Source organism: Girardinichthys multiradiatus, chromosome X, assembly GCF_021462225.1.
Source record: "Girardinichthys multiradiatus isolate DD_20200921_A chromosome X, DD_fGirMul_XY1, whole genome shotgun sequence".
In the NCBI taxonomy this organism is placed as follows: Eukaryota; Metazoa; Chordata; class Actinopteri; order Cyprinodontiformes; family Goodeidae; genus Girardinichthys; species Girardinichthys multiradiatus.
In genome coordinates, this window is record NC_061817.1 from 16,962,364 (window position 1) to 16,983,074 (window position 20,711).

At 36.8% G+C, this 20,711-nt stretch overlaps 5 gene segments (V, D, J or C); all 5 read left to right on the forward strand.

The window, feature by feature from the left end:
- Positions 1 to 1,915, forward strand: LOC124863089. The segment is given in 4 exon segments: positions 1 to 75; positions 171 to 558; positions 1,742 to 1,820; positions 1,910 to 1,915. Coding segments are annotated over 4 exon segments (513 nt in total).
- A 4,915-nt stretch (positions 1,916 to 6,830) lies between these two features.
- Positions 6,831 to 7,317, forward strand: LOC124863090. The segment is given in 2 exon segments: positions 6,831 to 6,883; positions 6,968 to 7,317. Coding segments are annotated over 2 exon segments (393 nt in total).
- A 663-nt stretch (positions 7,318 to 7,980) lies between these two features.
- LOC124863311 lies at positions 7,981 to 8,458 on the forward strand. The segment is given in 2 exon segments: positions 7,981 to 8,057; positions 8,154 to 8,458. Coding segments are annotated over 2 exon segments (348 nt in total).
- An 8,337-nt stretch (positions 8,459 to 16,795) lies between these two features.
- LOC124863203 lies at positions 16,796 to 17,310 on the forward strand. The segment is given in 2 exon segments: positions 16,796 to 16,853; positions 16,949 to 17,310. Coding segments are annotated over 2 exon segments (345 nt in total).
- A 2,891-nt stretch (positions 17,311 to 20,201) lies between these two features.
- LOC124863204 lies at positions 20,202 to 20,700 on the forward strand. The segment is given in 2 exon segments: positions 20,202 to 20,302; positions 20,399 to 20,700. Coding segments are annotated over 2 exon segments (345 nt in total).
- Positions 20,701 to 20,711: the final 11 nt, after the last annotated feature.

Sequence of the window (20,711 nt, forward strand, 5' to 3'; positions counted from 1 at the left end):
AGAGAAACTCCCATCAGATCAACTTCAACACCAACATGTTCTCTGTAGCTCTGCTGCTGCTGGCTGCTGGATCCTGTGAGTCTTACTGAGACAGAAACTTTTACAGCATGATCAAACTAAACTGAATATTAATTGTTGGTAAAACAAATTTTTAATGTATTTCTCCACAGGTGTGAAGTGTGAACAGCTGACACAGCCAGCCTCTGAGACTGTGCAGCCAGGTCAACGTCTGACCATCAGATGTCAGGTCTCTTATGATCTAGGCAGCTACTACACAGCTTGGATCAGACAGGCTGCTGGGAAAGGACTGGAGTGGATTGGGATGAAATATACTGGAAACTCATACTACAAAGACTCCCTGAAGAACAAGTTCAGTATTGACTTAGACACTTCCAGCAAAACAGTGACTCTGAATGGACAGAATATGCAGCCTGAAGACTCTGCTGTTTATTATTGTGCCAGACTAGACCACAGTGACACAAACAAGCAGCAGAGCTGTACAAAAACCCCTCAGAACAGATGTAATATAAAATCACCAGAGGAGGCGCTCTTGAACCAGTTTTATGTTTGGCTAAATTGAAAAATAAAAGGTATACAAAGTTTATCCCTGATATGTTGATATATACCTGAAATAACAAAAACAAACAAAACCTTTCAAATAAAAAAAAATCATATTCTGAAATATACCTGACAAATTTTAAAATCTTTTCACAGTTTTATTAAACAAACATGTAATTAACCAGAATAAAAACCCAGAGGGCTCCAAAACAATGCAACAGCTCATATCAATCAGGTTTTTATTCATGATGTGGTTTTCTCACTTCTACAATGAGCTTTCAAAAGTTTATTATTTAGATCACAAGTTTCATTAACACCGTTAAAAATTGGAAGTTGTTTTATGCGTGAAAAAATAGCATTAAAATAAATGAAATTCAGACATCTTTCAAAACAAAGAAACTGCTGAAATTAATATTTGTCATCTCCTGTTTTTCAGGCTTCTGTTCATTTTGTGGTTTAACAGAAAGAAATGTTGTTTAGCCACTTCCACAAAGACTTTGGCAACTGGATTATTTTGATCAAAGCAAGTTTCGGAGTTGCTTTAAGTAACAAAATAAACCTGAATTTAAAAACAATCTGCATTTTTTAGCCACCTCTGCTTCGTGTTCACAGTATTTCTAATATGGTCTCCTGTGACATAATAATTGCAGACACTCATAAGATTTGTCATTATCTATCACAACTCTCTATAGTCCTGAACCTCTCTTTGGCAAAGACCCATCACAAAAAATATGTCAATATATTCTCCCAGGATCGGACAGCAGTATAAACGGTACGTTTTTTATGACATGATTAACACAAGACAAGGATTCATTTTCTTATTAACAGGTAACTTCTAATTCTCAGTCGCTATGATAACGAATGCGCTTTTATTATTTTTCATTTCTGTAGAAAGAGTGAAAGTGAGGCAGAAAGACAGACGTTGAAGTCATTTAATGACCTTAAAATTTATATGTGGTTACAAAATATGATCAAAATCAGTGGTGTACACAGAAAAGAGGTCAATAGAATGTATTTTTTCTGTCCTTCAAAAGCACAGAATCGTTTTAATGTTAGCACTATACATTCAGAAATACTGGCTATTATGGCTGTTTGTTTCAACACAGAAAAATATATTATCAGGCTGCTTTGTCATTATGCAATTGGAACATTCAGGTTTAAAGACTTGATTTCATGCATTCAGCAGCAGAAGAAGAGAAACTCCCACCATCACCTTCAACACCAACATGATATCTGTAGCTCTGCTGCTGCTGCTGGATCCTGTGAGTCTCACTGAGAGAGAAATATGTACAGTATTATCACATTAGTCTGTTTACTGTTTTTACTCTTTTTACATTCTCTGTCTCTACAGATATAAAGTGTGAACAGCTGAAACAACCAACCTCTGTAACTCTGCAGCCAGGTCAACATCTGACCATCAGCTGTCAAGTCTCTTATTCTCTCTACCCAAGAGCTTGGATCAGACAGCCTGCTGGAAAAGGACTGGGGTGGATTGGTTGGGTGGGCGAAGGATGGAACATATACAGGATAAATGGCAAACTAAAAAGGTATGCAAAGTTTATCCCTGACATAAATGTATTAAACGGAAATGTCAAAAAGAGACAAAAAAATTGCGATAGACACTTCATATTGTGTCATATCATTAAATATACCTGGAAAATTTTAAAATCTTTTCACAATTTCATTGAATAAACATATAATAAATAAGAATAAAACCTCAGAGATCTTCAAAACAAATCACCAGCTCATATCAATTAGATTTTCAGACTGAAACCAAGATGGGGTTCCCACTTCTAAGAGCTTGATAAATGTTTTCAAATAATGTTGTTAAAAGTTTAAAGTGATTTTGAATAGAAAGATAGAACATTAAAATAAACCAACATTTCTAAATATGATTACAAACATTAATTCAGAGGGCTCCTAACACAAAGAAACAGCTCATATTAATATTTGTCATTTCCTGTTCTTCAGGCTTCTGTTCAACTTGTGGTTTGGCAAAAAAAAAAAAATGTTTACCCACTTCTACAAAGAGCGTGTCAACTGTTTTATTTATTAGATCTAAACAAGTTTCTGACTTTTTTATGTAACAAAATAATAATGAATAATAAAAAGATTACAATAAAGTTTGTAGCCACATCTGCTTCAATTCAATTCAGTTTTATTTATATAGCGCCAATTCACAACACATGTTGTCTCAAGGCACTTCACAAAAGTCAGGTCCATACATTCCAATTAATCCTAATCATTGAACAGTGCAGTCAGATTCAGTCATTTATTCAAATTGGATAAAACGTTTTTCTGTCTAAGGAAACCCAGTAGATTGCATCCAGTCAGTGTCTTGCAGCATTCCCTCCTCCCGGATGAGCATGTAGAGACACATTGACATTATTTCTAAAATGGTCTCCTCTAACATGATTAGTGCAGACACTCATAAGATTTGTCATTATTTGGTTTTAAATGTTTAGAACTTTAAACAAAAGTAATGATAAATTAACTGAAACAGAACATTTTCTTAAACCATCAATATGTCCAAAAATAGACAATTATGATAGACAAATCTCTAAATTAAATCAAGCTGAGTTCAGTTTCTTTTCCAGGGGGAGGAGTTGATGCAAAACTTGTTCTGCTTCCACCTTTACATGTCTGTGACAGAGTTAAAGACCTGCAGTAAATCAGAGACAAACACACTGCAGACTGAGCAGAGACAAATGGCTGCTACAATGATCAGACCTCATCAGGTTATGATTGCTTTTCTCATCCTGACAGTTAACTGGACAGGTAAGAACAAAGGGTCCTTAAAGGAACCTCTTTAGTCATAAATACACAATGATTATAGTTCAGGTACCTGATGATCTGTATGTCTGCAGGTACTGATGGTCAAACATTGACTGAGTCTGAACCAGTGGTCAAAAGGCCTGGAGAATCCCACAGACTGACCTGCACATATTCTGGACTTGGTACTCCTGACATAGCTTGGATCAGACAGGCAGCTGGAAAAGGACTGGAGTGGATTGCTTGGATCTGGTCAGACAGTAGTGGCAGTGGCAGCATCTACTACTCTGACTCAGTGAGAAACCGGTTCACCATCTCCAGAGACAACAGCAGAAGTCAGGTGTATCTGCAGATGAACAGTCTGACAGCTCAGGATTCTGCTGTTTATTATTGTGCTCGAGAGCCACAGTGACACAGAAAGCAGAAACACTGAACAAAAACTCTGCAGTGCATGAAAAGTTTAAAAATGAACCCTCCACAGGGGGCGCACTAACACCATTTATGTTTGTCACAGCAAATATTGAGATACACACATTTCTGATGATATGAGGAGTCGAGAAGGTTCACACTGGAGAAATGACTTTGAGAAGTTTTAGACCTAAACATTTTCTGTGCCTTATAAACCATTCTGAAGTTTGGGCAGAAAAACAGGGAGTAAAACAGAAAAATCACAGGCATGGCAACAACTGAATACAGAGCAGAAACTATGGAAGGATCCAGCGGGGAACAATGATAACATAAGGGAAACATGAGAAAATTAACTAATATAAAAACACCTTACAAACAATAATGAACACAGAGAAATGAACTGAATAAAGCAGGACCCAAAGCATATATCAACAAGGAAATTATCAAAAGGCAAACACAAGTCCAAACATCTGTTGATTTTGACATGTTCAGTGTTAATGTTACAGGTTTAGGCTTACAAGAACACCTTAAAATCCTTCTTCACTAAACACAACAAAAATCAACATGGTGGTCTACTCAGAACACAACTCTTATTGAAAGGCTACTGACCCTCTTCATAAGGATGACCTTTCACCTCCTATACTTCAGATTATAGTTTTTTAATGACAGAGGTCATATGGATTAATAGAGAAAAAATTATTAATCAGCAGGTAGTACAAAACTGTGTAAGAGAATAATCTTAAAAATAACTCAGTAATCACAGTAATCTTATGATAATTATGTGATAATAATCCTATAAGATGTGGCTTTCTTTCTTTTTTTAAATATAGAGTTTGTTAATTTCGTTTAAATAAGAAAACATAATACAAATAAATTCAGTGTTAACTTTTTAAATTAAGACATATCACTGGATGTTCTCAAAAAATACCAGGAGGCTTGTCTGTCTTTATGCAAATCAAACAGAGGGTTTAAAGGCTTGCATTCATGCTGTCAGTTGAAGAAGAAGAGATCAGATCATCTTCAACACCAACATGTTCGCTGTAGCTCTGCTGCTGTTGGTTGCTGGTTTCTGTAAGTCTCACCGAGGCAGATCCACTGACAGTATGATCACTTCACACTGACTGTTTTCTTTTCTGATAATAAGACCCATCATGTTTATTCCTCTTCCACAGGTGTGAAGTGTGAACAGCTGACACAGCCAGCCTCTGTGACTGTTCAGCCAGGTCAACATCTGACCATCAGCTGTCAGGTCTCTTATTCTATCAGCACCTACTGGACAGTTTGGATCAGACAGACTGTTGGGAAAGGACTGGAGTTGATTGGTGGATCTGGAATTGGACATATCACACTGTACAAAGATTCACTAAATAACAAGTTCAGCATCACTTTAGATGGCTCCAGTAAAACGGTGACCTTAAATGGACAGAATATGCAGCCTGAAGACTCTGCTGTGTATTACTGCGCCAGAAAGGACCACAGCTGCACAAACAGGCAGCAGAGCTGTACAAAGACCCCTCAGAGCCTGAGCATATGTACTAATAATTGAGAGCCAAAGGAGGTGCTCCTATCCCACTTAGACCAGGTTCAAAAAGAAAATCTTAAATTGTTTAGGATCTCTGTCAATAACATTGGAATAAAAAAAGGAAAGTTATGTAAAACGTTGATGAATATTGCCCTGCAATGGACTGGCGACCTCTCCAGGGTGAACCCTGCCTCTTGTCCATAGACTGCTGGAGATAGGCACCAGCTTTCCCATGACCCACTATGGAAGAAGTGGAATAGAAAATGACTGACTGACTGACTGACTGTATGACTGACTTTGATGAATATCAACAAAATCAGAACCTGGTAGTTTTTTAAAATATTTTCTACTGTAATTAATGAACTGGTATACAGTCCATACATATTTAAACTGATTGTTTCTGACATTTCATATTTTAGTGCCATTAGGTTTTTACCTTACATTCAAAGTGTACGATTACTACATACAGCAGATTATGTATTCAGAAGTTAATTTACAGTTTAGGCTTCTTAATACACCACATTCAACTGATTATTGCATGTAGATCTGTCAGTTTTCTTGTTTTTCTTTCATTTATTCAAATAACATCTGGCCGTACAGCATAAATACTGTCATTAAGAAGTTGAGTCTAGATGTTAAAAAAATAAACAAACAACAACAAAAAACTAAATGTTGCTGCTGGCCTTCTGCTGCCTTCTTGACCAGTTTCCATCTAATGTTTTCAGCAATGGAGGAACATCATTTCTCAGTAATGCCTCAACAACTTCATAATTGTTTTCACTGCGTCATAGAACCCGAGTTGCTACAGATATTTACATTTTTCCCCTAACAGATACCTTTGGCCTGTAACTGTGCATCATTATAAAAACTTTCCAACCAGCAGATTTTCTTAAAACTCATTTAGTAAGTTAGCAGTGATCAGCAAAATATTTTTTCTTCATTTTGAAGAATAAATAATGAAAGTAACTTTTAAAGAGTTTAGTTTTACTATTTCATGCTTTATAAACTCCTCAATGTTCATTAAATTGTAAACTTGCACCAGTTCCACTTGCAAAATTTAAATGTAATAACAGAGAGGTAGCTCAGCTGCACAGAGAATATTGTAGCTACAGGTCAAGACATTGCGAAAAGGTACAATATTCCCTGTAAGGATTTATACAAAATTGATGTTGCATTAAAAGTAAAAAATTTATAAATCATAATTTTTCATTGTCTTATTTTTACATTATAAAAATCTGTTTGTAATTGTGTAAATTGTTATATCCACCATATGGTAATATTTAATATACCAAGATGAATGTCATTCATGACTATATGAATATTGAACACAATAAAATAAACAATAAATCAGTTCAAAGAATGGAAAATAATGATCTAACATTAACATTGTAAATTCAGTATAAGTGTTGTTGCATGCTGGTTAAAAAAAAAAAAAAAACTTCCTACAATATCTGGTCAAAAATACTGACAGGTGGGGGGCTGTCATTATGCAAACAAGGCATTTCCAGATTAAATACTTGATCTGATGCTGTCAGCTGCAGAAGAAGAGAAACTCCCATCAGATCATCTTCAACTCCAACATGTTCTCTGTAGCTCTGTTGCTGCTGCTGGCGGCTGGATCCTGTGAGTCTCACTGGAAAACTGAGGTTAAACCATTCAAACTGTTAACAGTGTTTTAAATTAATACACTCTATTTTATCTTTTAAGATGTGAAGTGTGAACAGCTGACACAGCCAGCCTCTATGACTGTGCAACCAGGTCAACGTCTAACTATCAGATGTCAGGTTTCTTATGATCTGAGCTACTGGACAGCTTGGATTAGACAGGCTGCTGGGAAAGGACTGGAATGGATTGGGGTGAATGATAGTGATGGAAACTCACTGTACAAAGATTCACTGAAGAACAAGTTCAGTATCGACGTAGACTCTTCCAGTAACACAGTGACTCTGAACGGACAGAACGTGCAGCCTGAAGACTCTGCTGTGTATTACTGTGCCAGAGCGCCCACAGTGACAAAAACAAACAGCAGAGCTGTACAAAAACCCCTCAGAACCTGAACACTTGCATTAGCAGTAAAACACCAGAGGAGGCACTTTGAGACCACTAATGAATTTAGACCATTTTATAAATGAACCACTTTTTAGTCTTTCGTTTTACAAAGATAACATAGACATTACAGTCAGTTAGATGTTGCTTTTACTATTAAAAATCAAACTGTCCAAATATAGGCTTTGGTTTTCCTGATGTTGGAAGCGGCTTGCTACGTAAAGATGCTTTAATATAATATAACACTATACAATTTTTTAAAATCACCAGGTCAACGTCTGACCATCAGATGTCAGGTCTCTTATGATTTGAGCAGCTACTGGACAGCTTGGATCAGACAGGCTGCTGGGAAAGGACTGGAATGGATTGGGATTAATGATAGTGGTGGAAACTCACTGTACAAAATTCACTGAAGAACAAGTTCAGTATTCCTCTAGTAAATAAAATAAGTGTTATGATTTTATACCCAGAAAAACACCACGTAGTTTGATTGTATATATTCTCCATTTCTACAATCACATCATTTACTTATAATCAGCATTATAAAAACAAGTATACTGTTCCTTCATTCATGAAACACCTTAATCAAATGTTTCTGAAGGGGATGGTTTGTCATTATGCAAATCAGAAGAGTCAGTCTTTAAAGTCTTGATCTGATGCTGTCAGATGCAGAAGAGAAACTCCCATCAGATCACCTTCAACATCAACATGTTCTCTGTAGCTCTGCTGCTGCTGCTGGCAGCTGGATCCTGTGAGTCTCACTGAGGCAGAAACATTTACAGCATGATCAAACTAAACTGAATGTTTGTTTTTGTTAACAATTCAGTTTTAATGTGTTTCTCCACAGGTGTAAAGTGTGAACAGCTGACACAACCAGGGTCTGAGACTGTGCAGCCAGGTCAACGTCTGTCCATCAGATGTCAGGTCTCTTATGATCTAGGCAGCTACTACACAGCTTGGATCAGACAGCCTGCTGGGAAAGGACTGGAGTGGATTGGGATTAAATATACTGGAAACTCATACTACAAAGACTCCCTGAAGAACAAGTTCAGTATTGACTTAGACACTTCCAGCAAAACAGTGACTCTGAATGGACAGAATATGCAGCCTGAAGACTCTGCTGTTTATTACTGCGCGAGAGACCCACAGTGACACAAACAAGCAGCAGAGTTGTACAAAAACCCCTCACAACACATTTAATACAAAATCACCAGAGGAGGCGCTCTTGAACCAGTTTAATGTTTGACTTGATAAACTGAAAGAGTAAAAGTTACAGTATGCAAAGTTTATCCTTTACCTGTTGATATATACCTGAAATGACAAAAACAAACAAAACGTACAAATTAAAAACATCATATTATGTTATATCTTTAAAAATAGCTGACAAATTTTAAAATATCTTTTATTGAACAAACATAAACTAGAATAAAATATCAGAGGGCTTCAAAACAAAGCAATAGCTCGTATCAATTGGTTTTTATTCAATATGTAGTTTCCCAATTTCTATAAAGAGCGTGGTAACTGGTTTATTATTTAGATTAAAAAATGTTTCTGATTTTATAGCTTTAAACAAAAGTAATGATAAACGAACTGAAAACCTTAACTTTAACCATCAATGTGTCTAAAAATAAATGAAAACAATTATTAAAATCAAATGTCTGCAGAAAATCAAGATGAGTTCAGTTCATTTCCAGGGGGAGGAGTTGATGTAAAACTTGTTCTGCTTCCACCTTTACATGTCTGTGACAGAGTTAAAGACCTGCAGTAAATCAGAGACAAACACACTGCAGACTGAGCAGAGACAAATGGCTGCTACAATGATCAGACCTCATCAGGTTATGATTGCTTTTCTCATCCTGACAGTTAACTGGACAGGTAAGAACAAAGGGTCCTTAAAGGAACCTCTTTAGTCATAAATACACAATGATTATAGTTCAGGTACCTGATGATCTGTATGTCTGCAGGTACTGATGGTCAAACACTGACTGAGTCTGAACCAGTGGTTAAAAGGCCTGGAGAATCCCACAGACTGACCTGCACATATTCTGGGTTTAGTAGCACTCCTTACATAGCTTGGATCAGACAAGCAACTGGAAAAGGACTGGAGTGGATTGCTTGGATCTTGTCAAACAGTGTCAGCATCTACTACTCTGACTCAGTGAGAAACCGGTTCACCATCTCCAGAGACAACAGCAGAAGTCAGGTGTATCTGCAGATGAACAGTCTGAAAGCTGAGGATTCTGCTGTTTATTATTGTGCTCGAGATCCACAGTGACACAGAAAGTAGAAACACTGAACAAAAACTCTGCAGTGCATGAATAGTTTTAACATGAAACCACCACAGGGGGAGCACTAACACTCCTTATCTGTCACAACAAGCACATTTAGATAGAGACATCTCTGATGATCTGAGGAGTCAAGAAGATTTTAAAATCTATTCTTTTAAAAACAGGTTTTGGATCAGTATTCTAATGACCAGATTAAATCAGGATTTAAGAGAAAATACATGCATTAGATGAAAGTATTCTTATATATTAAGGTCCGATCGACACAACAGAGACTAAAGTACACCCTTCAATCAAACTTTTTGACAGGTGACCTTTGACCTTAAGGGGGGTCATGGCGCCATGTGGGCGGAAGGTCATGGGGTCAACAGGGGGTGTGTCCGAGGGGCGTAACCGTGGATGCTGATTGGTTGTCGTCATTAGGGGCGAAACCTTAAATGAGCCAATGAAAATACAGGGGGTGTGTTTAAGGGTGTTTTGGGGAAGGCCTTAAATGAACTAATGAAAACACAGGGGGTGTGTTTAAGGGTGTTATTAATAATCTGTATGTTTTTCAGGCGTTAATACATCTAAAAACAAAAAGACATGCATCCTTTTATATTTTAAAGGTATAATCAACTTAATGTTGACCTGTCACATGAAATCCTAATAAATGAACTGTGTAACCTGACAGAATTGTAAGTTCATTTTGCTTTACAGCAGGACTTATTTGCTGAATATATGAGTCAGTCTAAATCAGTTCAAAGTAGCAAAGACATTAAAAAAAAAGTAAATAAAGATTTTGCTTACCTACATCGATGGAACGAGAAAACCTTCAGCTTCTGAGTCAACAGACTGGAAAGCAGGAGAAAAGAGGTAAGACGAATATGAGATTAACAGAAAAAAAACTTTACGATCCCTCAATATACTGTTTCCAAGTTATAAATTGACTCTAGCAATGATGTCTTTGTTTTGAATCATGAGAGACTCCATTTTAGGAAAATATATGATAATTTTAGTTACCTGTAGCTTTTCTAAAACATTTTCTTTTTCATCTTAGAGCAAAGGTTATTCAGGGACTTACTGTTATTCTGTAAGTGAAGTCACAGTCAACATCACCCCTCGGCCTTCCGATTCAATTTCCTGACCAAGTGTGTGACACAGGGCAATAAAGTAATTAGAACTCTCTCAACCCCTCCAAAAAAGAGGACATACATAGGTGTGACCCCTCAGGGGCTGATGAATATCAGAGTTTTTGCCAGTTTCTCATTGCTAATACGTGCTTCTAGTTTTTGTTTTTTGGTAAAAGTCTACAGACACAGCGTCTCCATGTCAGACATCAATGGCTTATGTTTACAAGAAAACAGTGTAATGAATAGCCAATATGATAATTGGGCCTCTTTTTTTGCATTTCAGTGTGCTGGCAATAAAAAAAAAACAGGTTTAGTTTCACAGTATTCACAGAGACCTCAGTGTTGCCTACATCATTGTCAAGTCTGGTAGAGCTAAGAAAGGTTTAAACTTGTTACACTGAAAAAATACTAGTAGAACTCTAGTTTAAACTTGTTACATTGAAAATATCACTACTGACAAGAAAAATGTCGGTAAATATTTCAATCATATAAGTAAACATTTCTTTACCTGATAAACTTCAGGCTAAACTGTGAACTGTAGCATGAACTGTGCTATGTCCTCTCTCGTGAGGATTCGGTTGTTCTTTCACTTAAATTCAACATTCAGATTGTTTTATAATCCTGGAGGGAAAGGAGTTTACAATGGAGGGACTGTGTACACCCAATGTTTTTCTCCAATTTTTTTTTTCATCATTATAGTTTAATCCATCCTTTTTCTGTTTTGCCACTAAGCAGACATATCCACTTTATATATTCCTGCTAAAGAAGGTACTTTTTTTTCTCAACAAAATTGTCCCTTATGTGATTAGAGGAAGTGATTTCAAGAATGTGAACTGACAGATACTATCTATGTATGGTAGCGCCTTCTTGTTTTAGTAAGGGTCTTTTTGTTTAAAAGAAAACACTTAGTGACTATAAACCTAGGTAAAGTCGACAACGTATTGATAACTTCTAGCTGTTGAAATCCCCTGATTTCTTTGTTGTTTTTTGGTTCAGCGCCCTGATGCAGGTTGTAGCTCTAGCAAGAGCATGAATCTTGGACTGAGGTGTAATTCACTTCACATAATTTGGTATTAATATGAAAAAGGGATACAAATATCTTAGTTTAATTCATGGCATTCCTGAAAAGAGAAATAATTTGAGTACACTGCAAAAATACAGACTGCCCCCTGCCTCTCAGACGACATTGTACAGCCATCAGTCTGCTCATGACCTTTCCAATCCTCCTATCATACTGTTCCAAATAAGCATAGAGTCAAATGGGATTATGGGGCTGATGCACATATTTTTGAGCTGCTGATGGTCAACAATTTTTGCAAGCATTACGCATTTTTACTCTGACAGTTTTAATGGCAAAAAAAAACATGAGCTAAATCCAACCAGTCAGTTGTTATGGCAAGATGGAAAACCAATGGTCTGGAGCAGCATGTTGATTCTTAAAGGACACGTTTCAACAGGAAAACACGGGACTATAATTGGAAAATAGATTAAATGAATAAATATGTGAAAGATAAATCATATTCATTGAAAAAAGTCCCTTTCTTGTAAAATAATATGCCCTTTTCCAGCACTTCCACAATCTTCACCATCTCTGCTGCTTTTTACAAAGCAGGAATATAATGACCCAAGGTATTTGAACAACTTATATATTTTGTCTCAAATACAAAAATCCTAATGGCATGGTAAATGTGGTTAACTACTTGTTAGTGAAAGAGTTGAGGTGGGTGAAAGCAGAGGCACAGTCAATAGTTTCCTCATCACCCTCTGTTTTCTACTATGTTGTAGTTGTGGTTGGGAATGCCAGCCTGGTATGTGGCGGCGTGCCGTGCCAACGTGAAGAGTGGTGCCATCATGTCCGCCCTTTCGGACACCGAGATCCCGAGGGAGATTGGAATCAGCAACTCCCTGCACAGGCTCAAACTTCGTCTGGCCATCCAGGAGATGGTCCCCCTCACCAGCCCCTCGGCCCCACCCATCAACAGAACTGTGAGTTGTGCCTTCAAATGGACTAGTGGACCTAGATTTTTATAAACATTTTTGTAAAGCTGCAACTGAACTAAAGGAAGACATAATTCACAAGTTATTTAGGCAGAATTAGGAAATAATTTAAGATATTTTTTAGAAACCTCAGGCAAACAGCAGCCTTCGTGTTATATTTATACTTTTTACTATATACATTTTTACCACTTTAGATTTCACCTTTTTAAATTCTAAGTATGTTTTTATACCTTTTTAAAGTTACAGGATCAAGCTGTTTTGAAGAGTCACAAATTGTACCTCTAAAGCAGGTCTGACTGTAATTAACATAATACAAAACATAATACACTTTAGGGAAAATCAGACATGTTGCTTTTATAGCTCCCTGATGCAGCCAGCATATGTCATGACAGACTGAGGTTTAAAGCTCAGAAAGATATAACAGAGCACTTTGACTGGAATATGTTCAGCGTTTCAGTTATCTGCTGAAAGTCTTGCTCTCTTTCACTGTCTGCAGCCTGAATGAGCTGCAGAAATGTCCTAGGAAAACAGTTTCCTTCTTATATCTCAGGGGTTCCTCTGTCATTGTTAACATGACTGAAAAGTGACCACCTTTGAATTTTGCTGCCTCAGAAACAGCATCCACACTAAAGAGTTTTGCCCGCAGAGCCCAATAGAGCTAGGATAATGCATTTAATAATAAAAACAAAAAAGGACATGCATTTAAGTTGGATGTTTTTGCACGCAAACCCTCATAACTAAAATGCTTGATAACCTTTTTTTTTTTTCCAGTTCTTTATTAACTGTGATGGTACTCGTCCCTCATGTTCCTTTTTCCATTCTCATCTCTTTGACCAATTAGCTCCAGATCCCTTGAAACTTCACTAAAGCACACTACCAGTTTGCAATTCATCATAAGTGACATGCTTTCTCAGGCTTTGATTTTATTTTATGAGTCATTTTCAAACAAATACCAAAAGTGAATGACCAGGGTCAGGTTAAAAGAGTCACCTTAGACTAAACATATTCCGTCACACCAGTTAGACATTAGGGTTATTGATATGCTTCACAGGATATAGCTGGGAACTATACATTCACTTAACTGGTTTTTAGTGCAATTATTGTGCAATTTTCAGAAGCACAGTTGCATTGCTGGATTTAGCAAAATAGCCTATTTTATACTCAGCAACTTTTATTTTCAGTTAAGTATATCTTTTTGTGGGGCTCTGACTGAAAGCAGATATAAATTTAAGAGAATAGCAAAAAACAATATCGTGATTAACATTTTTGGTTATTATCACTCCTCTTTGCACATCAGTGTTTGTCTGATATTAGTTAAGCCTTTTGATGAATTTTACGGATATATTCCTAATAATTCTGAGATCACTTACCTATGGTTTAATTTCATTGCATTATATTATTCTGAAGATAATATAATGCTCCATAATTCCAGAAAAAACCCTGAGCGACCTACTGTTGCTATTTTTTATTTATTGGGGTCATAACACAATTATCAAGGCAAAGAGAAAAATTGCAGTTCTTTAACTAACTTGCTATAAATCATTGTCTATTAAAACACCTTTTGGTGGAGTATTAAAAACTTATTGTCAGAATGGACGTCCCATGGCAGACGAAAGGTTGGGTACAAATTGGCCAAAACAACAGAAGTATAAACTGGTGAATAGGTGAAATCACCAGCACCCAATATATTTTCTCCAAACACCTGTTGGCCCATTCATTAGGAAAGATTTGTGCTTTTAGATCCTTCAGTCTACTTTGTGATCTATACATCAAGTGAAATAAAACAGATGGATTTCTTCTCATAACTTTGATTACAGCCAGTTATGTGGCACTGGAGTAGCGTGGATAGTGAGGGATGAGTAACATGTCATATTTGTGTCTCTTGGTGTAATGATCTTTGTTTTGCATGGCATTGCATTTGTTAATTGTATGCCAACATTGAGATGTTCTGTGCTGTACTGTGTTTTTTGTCCTTTGCACATTTTCTTTGACCCCTGGTGGGTTTCATCATCTGACTGTGATGCTATAACACTATTGGCTTACAGTGGTGCTGCTCTTCTTCTTTAATACTGCTTGCCCCTCCTAATGGACCTCTACTACCAATCCTGCTGCTACTGCTGTGTCTCTTGGGCTCCGCCTGTTGTAGCCATCAGGCAACGTATGGGTGACCCATGAGGAGATGGAGAGCCTGGCAGCTCCTTCCAAAACGGTCAATCCCAATGGGTCCTTGTCAACCATTTCTTCCTGCATCAGTGTGTTAGTCAAGATCTCGGTGTAGAGCAAGGTGACAAACAGAGAAGGCATGCAATAGTTGAAACCTCTTTTAGACTCTTTGTACTAATATCTGGCTTGAAGATTTGAGCAATATTTTGCCGTAAATTAGTGCATTTTCAAAACTGAAGGGCAAACATCAAATCTTTTTGCTTATCTAAGGTCAGAATTGAGAGTGGTTAAGAATATTTTGCAGTTTGTGAATAATAGTAATGATAGTGGAGTAGAAATAAAGTATCAGGCATAAAACAACTACATCTACAGCAGATGAACAGTATGCAGATGCATCACCCTTCATCTTCAGTATATAAACTTTTAAGATGATAACTCTGTGAATCACCTTGTTGGTGCTAAAAATGCAATTTGATTCCCTCAAACCATTTTATCTTTGGGTTGTTTTTTTTTTTTAAGATTCAATCTAAATTAGAACTAATTGTCTTTTTGAATTGTCTACTTATGCCTGAATGAGTCATATGTCCGAGTTAAGTGGCCTAACTAACACTTTGTTTTTAGAAATGATTGTAAACCAATCAAAACACAAAGGAAGACTATGAAATAATTTTTGAAAACCAAGACAAATATTAAATTTGAAAGACAGATTGGCTCACTGAAAGAAAACAGGGTCATATGCTGTTTATTCCCAATTATTTCATTCAGAATGCGTAATCATGTTCACCTACCCTCAGCACTTTGACTCCAGGGGAAATCAAAATCAAATATGGTCATATGATCAAATCTTTTTAATTTTACTTTAACCCAGCAAAAATAAATTATGTTTATTTCAGCAAAAAAAAAAAAAACTTAATAACTTGCAGAAATGTCTCTTGCTGTTTTTCCAGGTGTTGTTCCAGAAGTTGGATTCGGAAGAGGGCAGCTGGGCACAAGTAAAGTCAAAAGCTTTTCATATCTCAATCAACAGAAGGCAACATCTTTTTATTTAATGATCACGTTTTGTCTCAGACCCTTGCTTACGGGGACATGAATCATGAGTGGATAGTAAACGAGTGGCTGCATAAAGGTCAAATAGCCACGTTTTGTCTTCTTTTCCCTTAGATTCACTTTCAGGTTAGGTAGAGCAGGCAGCTATTATATGGAACACAATAGAAATAATTCGGATTGTTTTTTAAATAAAAATGTGAATTCTGTCATTTTGGGGCTTAATACATCTTTTGAACAGACATAAACATCTAAATGTCTTCTTTCATGAGATTTGGGGTTGTTCTGAAAACATCTGGAGCTTCAGCCCCAGAGGTCCAGGTGACAGGTCAAACAAAGCACCCGGGTACCACTGTATTTCGAAACTAGTCTACATGCACCGCCATTCAGTGTGTCTGCATGTACAAACAAATCATCAGCTTAAGAATACATATATATTTATCTCATTTTGATATTTTTCTCTTTTCACAAGTGGTTGTTTTCGACCAACAGTGAAAAATCGTTGTCTGTGCGCTTTCTTGAGAGTACTACCACTCGGCAAATGAATCGAAAGTACAGCAAACAGTGAATAGTTGGTGAAGAAAGCAGGTTGGGTGATACCAAGTTTTTGGGAGGAGGAGGGTTACATTACCAGATGATGATGCTATTTTGCTGGCAAATGAATATAAAAGAAAATTAACAAGTTATTCATGCAGGATATATTTGTAAATCGAAATGATATGAAATGTTATTTTATTGGGGGGGGTTATATTGACTGGATCAGTCAATAACCACTCTAACCCCCGCTGCAAATTGCGCCCTTGTGTTTGTCATTATGCAAATCAGAAGAGCCAGGTTTTAAAGTCTTGATCTGATGCTGTCAGCAGCAGAATAGAAACTCCTATCAGATCACCTTCAACACCAACATGTTCTCTGTAGCTTTGCTGCTGCTGGCAGCTGGATCCTGTGAGTCTCACTGAGGCAGAAACAGTTACAGCATGATCAAACTAAACTGAATATTCATTGTTGGTAACAATTCAATTTTATGTGTTTCTCCACAGGTGTGAAGTGTGAACAGCTGACACAACCAGCCTCTATGATTGTTCAGCCAGGTCAACATCTGACCATCAGATGTCAGGTCTCTTATTCTATGAGCGGCTATGCAACACACTGGATCAGACAACCTGCAGGGAAAGGACTGGAGTGGATTGGGATGAAATATACTGGAAGCTCAAACTACAAAGACTCCCTGAAGAACAAGTTCAGTATTGACTTAGACACTTCCAGTAAAACAGTGACTCTGAATGGACAGAATATGCAGCCTGAAGACTCTGCTGTTTATTACTGTGCCAGAGAACCACAGTGACACAAACAAGCAGCAGAGCTATACAAAAACCCGTCACAACACATTTAATACAAAATCACCAGAGGACGCGCTCTTGAACCAGTTTTACGTTTGACTTGATTAACTGAAAAATAAAAGGTACATTATGCAACGTTTATCTCTGACATTTTGATGTATACCTAAAAATGAAAAAAGAAAACAACAACAAAACTTTCAAATTAAAAAAATCATATTGTGTTACATCCTTAAATATATCTGAAAATTTTAAAATCTCTTCACCATTTTATTGAACAAACATAGTAAACCAGAATAAAACCTCAGAGGTCTGTAAAACCATTTAACAGCTCATATCAATCATCTTTTTATTCAAGATGAGGTTTCCCCACTTCTACAAAGAGCTTGAGAAATGTTTTCCAAAAAGTTTATTACCAGTACTTCTATCAAAAGCAGTTCCTCTAAAGTTGTTAAAGGTTTAAAGTTGCTTTGTGTGCAAAAATAGAACATAAACATAAACCTAAATGTTCATATACGAAACCTAACTTCAGAGGGCTGCCAACACAAAGAAACAGCTCATATTAATATTTGTCATTTCCTGTTGTTCAGGCATCTGTTCAACTTATGGCTTAAGAAAAAAAAAAAAAATGTTTACCCACTTCTACAAAGAGCATGGCATCTGGTTAATTATTGAGATCTTAGCAAGTTTCTGAGTTTTTATGTAACAAAATAACCCTGAATAAAATATATATATATATATATATATTGCAAGCCTATCTTTTGTAGCTATCTCTGATTCATATTGACTTTATTTCTACAATGGTCTCCTTTGACACGGTTAGTGCAGACACTCATAAGATTTGTCATTATTTGGCTTTAAATGTTTAGAGATTTAAACAAAAGCAATGATAAATTACCAGACAGTTAATGTTTAACATAAACCATCAACATGTCCAAAAATAAATAAATTTTAAGCTCAAATGTCGGTGGATAGTCAAGATGTTTCTTTTCCAGGGGGAGGAGTTGATGCAAAACTTGTTTTGCTTCCACCTTTACATGTCTGTGACAGAGTTAAAGACCTGCAGGGGTTAAACTATTTTCAGAATATATATATATATATATATATATATATATAATGTTTTTTTCTTCTTTAGGTGTGAAGTGTGAACAGTTAACACAACCAGGCACTCAGATTATTCAGCCAGGTCAACGTCTGACCATCAGCTGTCAAGTCTCTTATGACCTAAGCAGCTACTGGACACACTGGATCAGACAGGCTGCAGGGAAACAGCTGAAGTGGATCAGTGCTGGTTGTACCACAAGCTAAAGTAATTTGCTGAAAAATAAGTTTAGCATTACTTTACAAGATTCCAGTAAAACAGTGACTCTGAATGGACAAAACCTTCAGCCTGAAGGCTCTGCTGTGTATTACTGTGCCAGAGAGCCACAGTGACACAAACAAGCAGCAGAGCTGTAGAAAGACCCCTTACAGGCTAACAAATGTGTTATTCATGAAACCACCACAGGATGCGCTGTAGGACCACCAATGATTTCAGATTAATCTGTAAAGAAAAGTTTTGAAATGCTTTGAATCTGTGAGGGTATTTTACAAAATCTTACTATGGACTTTCTGAAATTTTTATTTATTTCAAATATAATAGTACTTGAATTTATTAATTAACATCTTTGTGCTAAGTCGAGACAAACATATCTGTTATAAATACAAAAATAAATGTATTTTCTTTATGTTAATCTGAACCAAAACTGGTTTTATCGGGCTCTTCAGAAGTAGCAAATCACTGCTAAAATGCTGCCATGAAAAACTGAATTGTGTGTTTAGTTCTTGGAAAAACAAAATAAAACAAGTCAGAAAATGTTAGATAAACTTTCTCAATGTAAAGAAAATACAGCTGATGTATATGAGCATAAAATAAATAACTGCCAGTGGTCATTGATTTAGTACCACAGATATAGGCATACAGTACAGTCTGTTCTTGTGTCTGACCTGCTGACAGCTCTTATAGATGACTGTCTCTCTCACCTCTCTGGTTCCTTTGTCTTTGTTGTTGTTAAATGGTCCAGATCAGAGTATGGAGTCATTTCTTCCAGTCCTGTGCTGGAAGAGACTGATCCAACTCTTAATTTGTCCTGTTTAAAATCTGGTTTCTCATTTGCTTACTCTTTTATGAACTGGGTTAGAGAACATAAAGGAAAAGCACTAAATGGATCTAACACATTTGGATTTAATAATCTGTTTTCAGCAACAATTATACATTTAAATAATATCCAGAATTATGCTAGAAGTGTTTGGTCGATGTGCAATTTTTAAGGAATCTTTATCCAACTATTAGTAGGTGTTGTATCTAAATGTTTGAGCCTGTCTGCATAATTTCTACCCTGTGTAGATAATAAAAAAAACTAAAGCATAAATTAAAATGAGTGCATATAATTGCTTATTTTAAGAATGATTAAAATTGTTTTTGGATCAGAATTGCAGTCTGGAAAAATAATCTTTTAAATACATTATAAAAATATACTGTCAAAAATTAAACTCCACATACCAAGGATGTATTTGTAGGAAAATATTACATTGCGGGCTGCACGGTTGCTCAGTTGGTAGCACTGTTGCCTTGCAGCAAGAAGGTCTAAAAACATGACTTTTAGTTTAATTGGTCTCTCAATCGCCCTTTGGTGTGCATGGTTGTTTGTCATGTGTCACTCTGTGTTGCACTGCGATGGACCGGCGACCTGTCCAGGGTGTAAGTCGCCTCTGGCCCGTAGACTGCTGGAGATAGGCACCAGCTTCCCCGCGACCCACTATGGAATAAGCGGTAGAAAATGACTGACTGACTGACTGACTGACTGACTTATTCTTCATTCTGGTCAGTGTACATAAAAAACCATTTTGTATTATGTGTTTCTGGAGGGGATGGTTTGGTATTATGTAAATCAGGAGAGTTGGGTTTTAAAGACTTGATCTGATGCTGTCAGCAGCAGAAGAGAAACTCCCATCAGATCACCTTCAACTCCAACATGTTCTCTGTAGCTCTGCTGCTGCTGCTGGCAGCTGGATCCTGTGAGTCTCACTGAGGCAGAAACATATACAGCATGATTACACTAAACTGAATATTCATGGTTGGTAACAATTCAGTTTTAATGTGTTTCTCCACAGGTGTAAAGTGTGAACAGCTGACACAGCCAGCCTCTGAGACTGTGCAGCCAGGTCAACGTCTGACCATCAGATGTCAGGTCTCTTATGATCTAGGCTACTACACAGCTTGGATCAGACAGCCTGCTGGGAAAGGACTGGAGTGGATTGGGATGAAATATATTGGAGACTCATACTACAAAGATTCCCTGAAGAACAAGTTCAGTATTGACTTAGACACTTCCAGTAAAACAGTGACTCTGAATGGACAGAATATGCAGCCTGAAGACTCTGCTGTGTATTACTGTGCCAGATACCCACAGTGACACAAACAAGC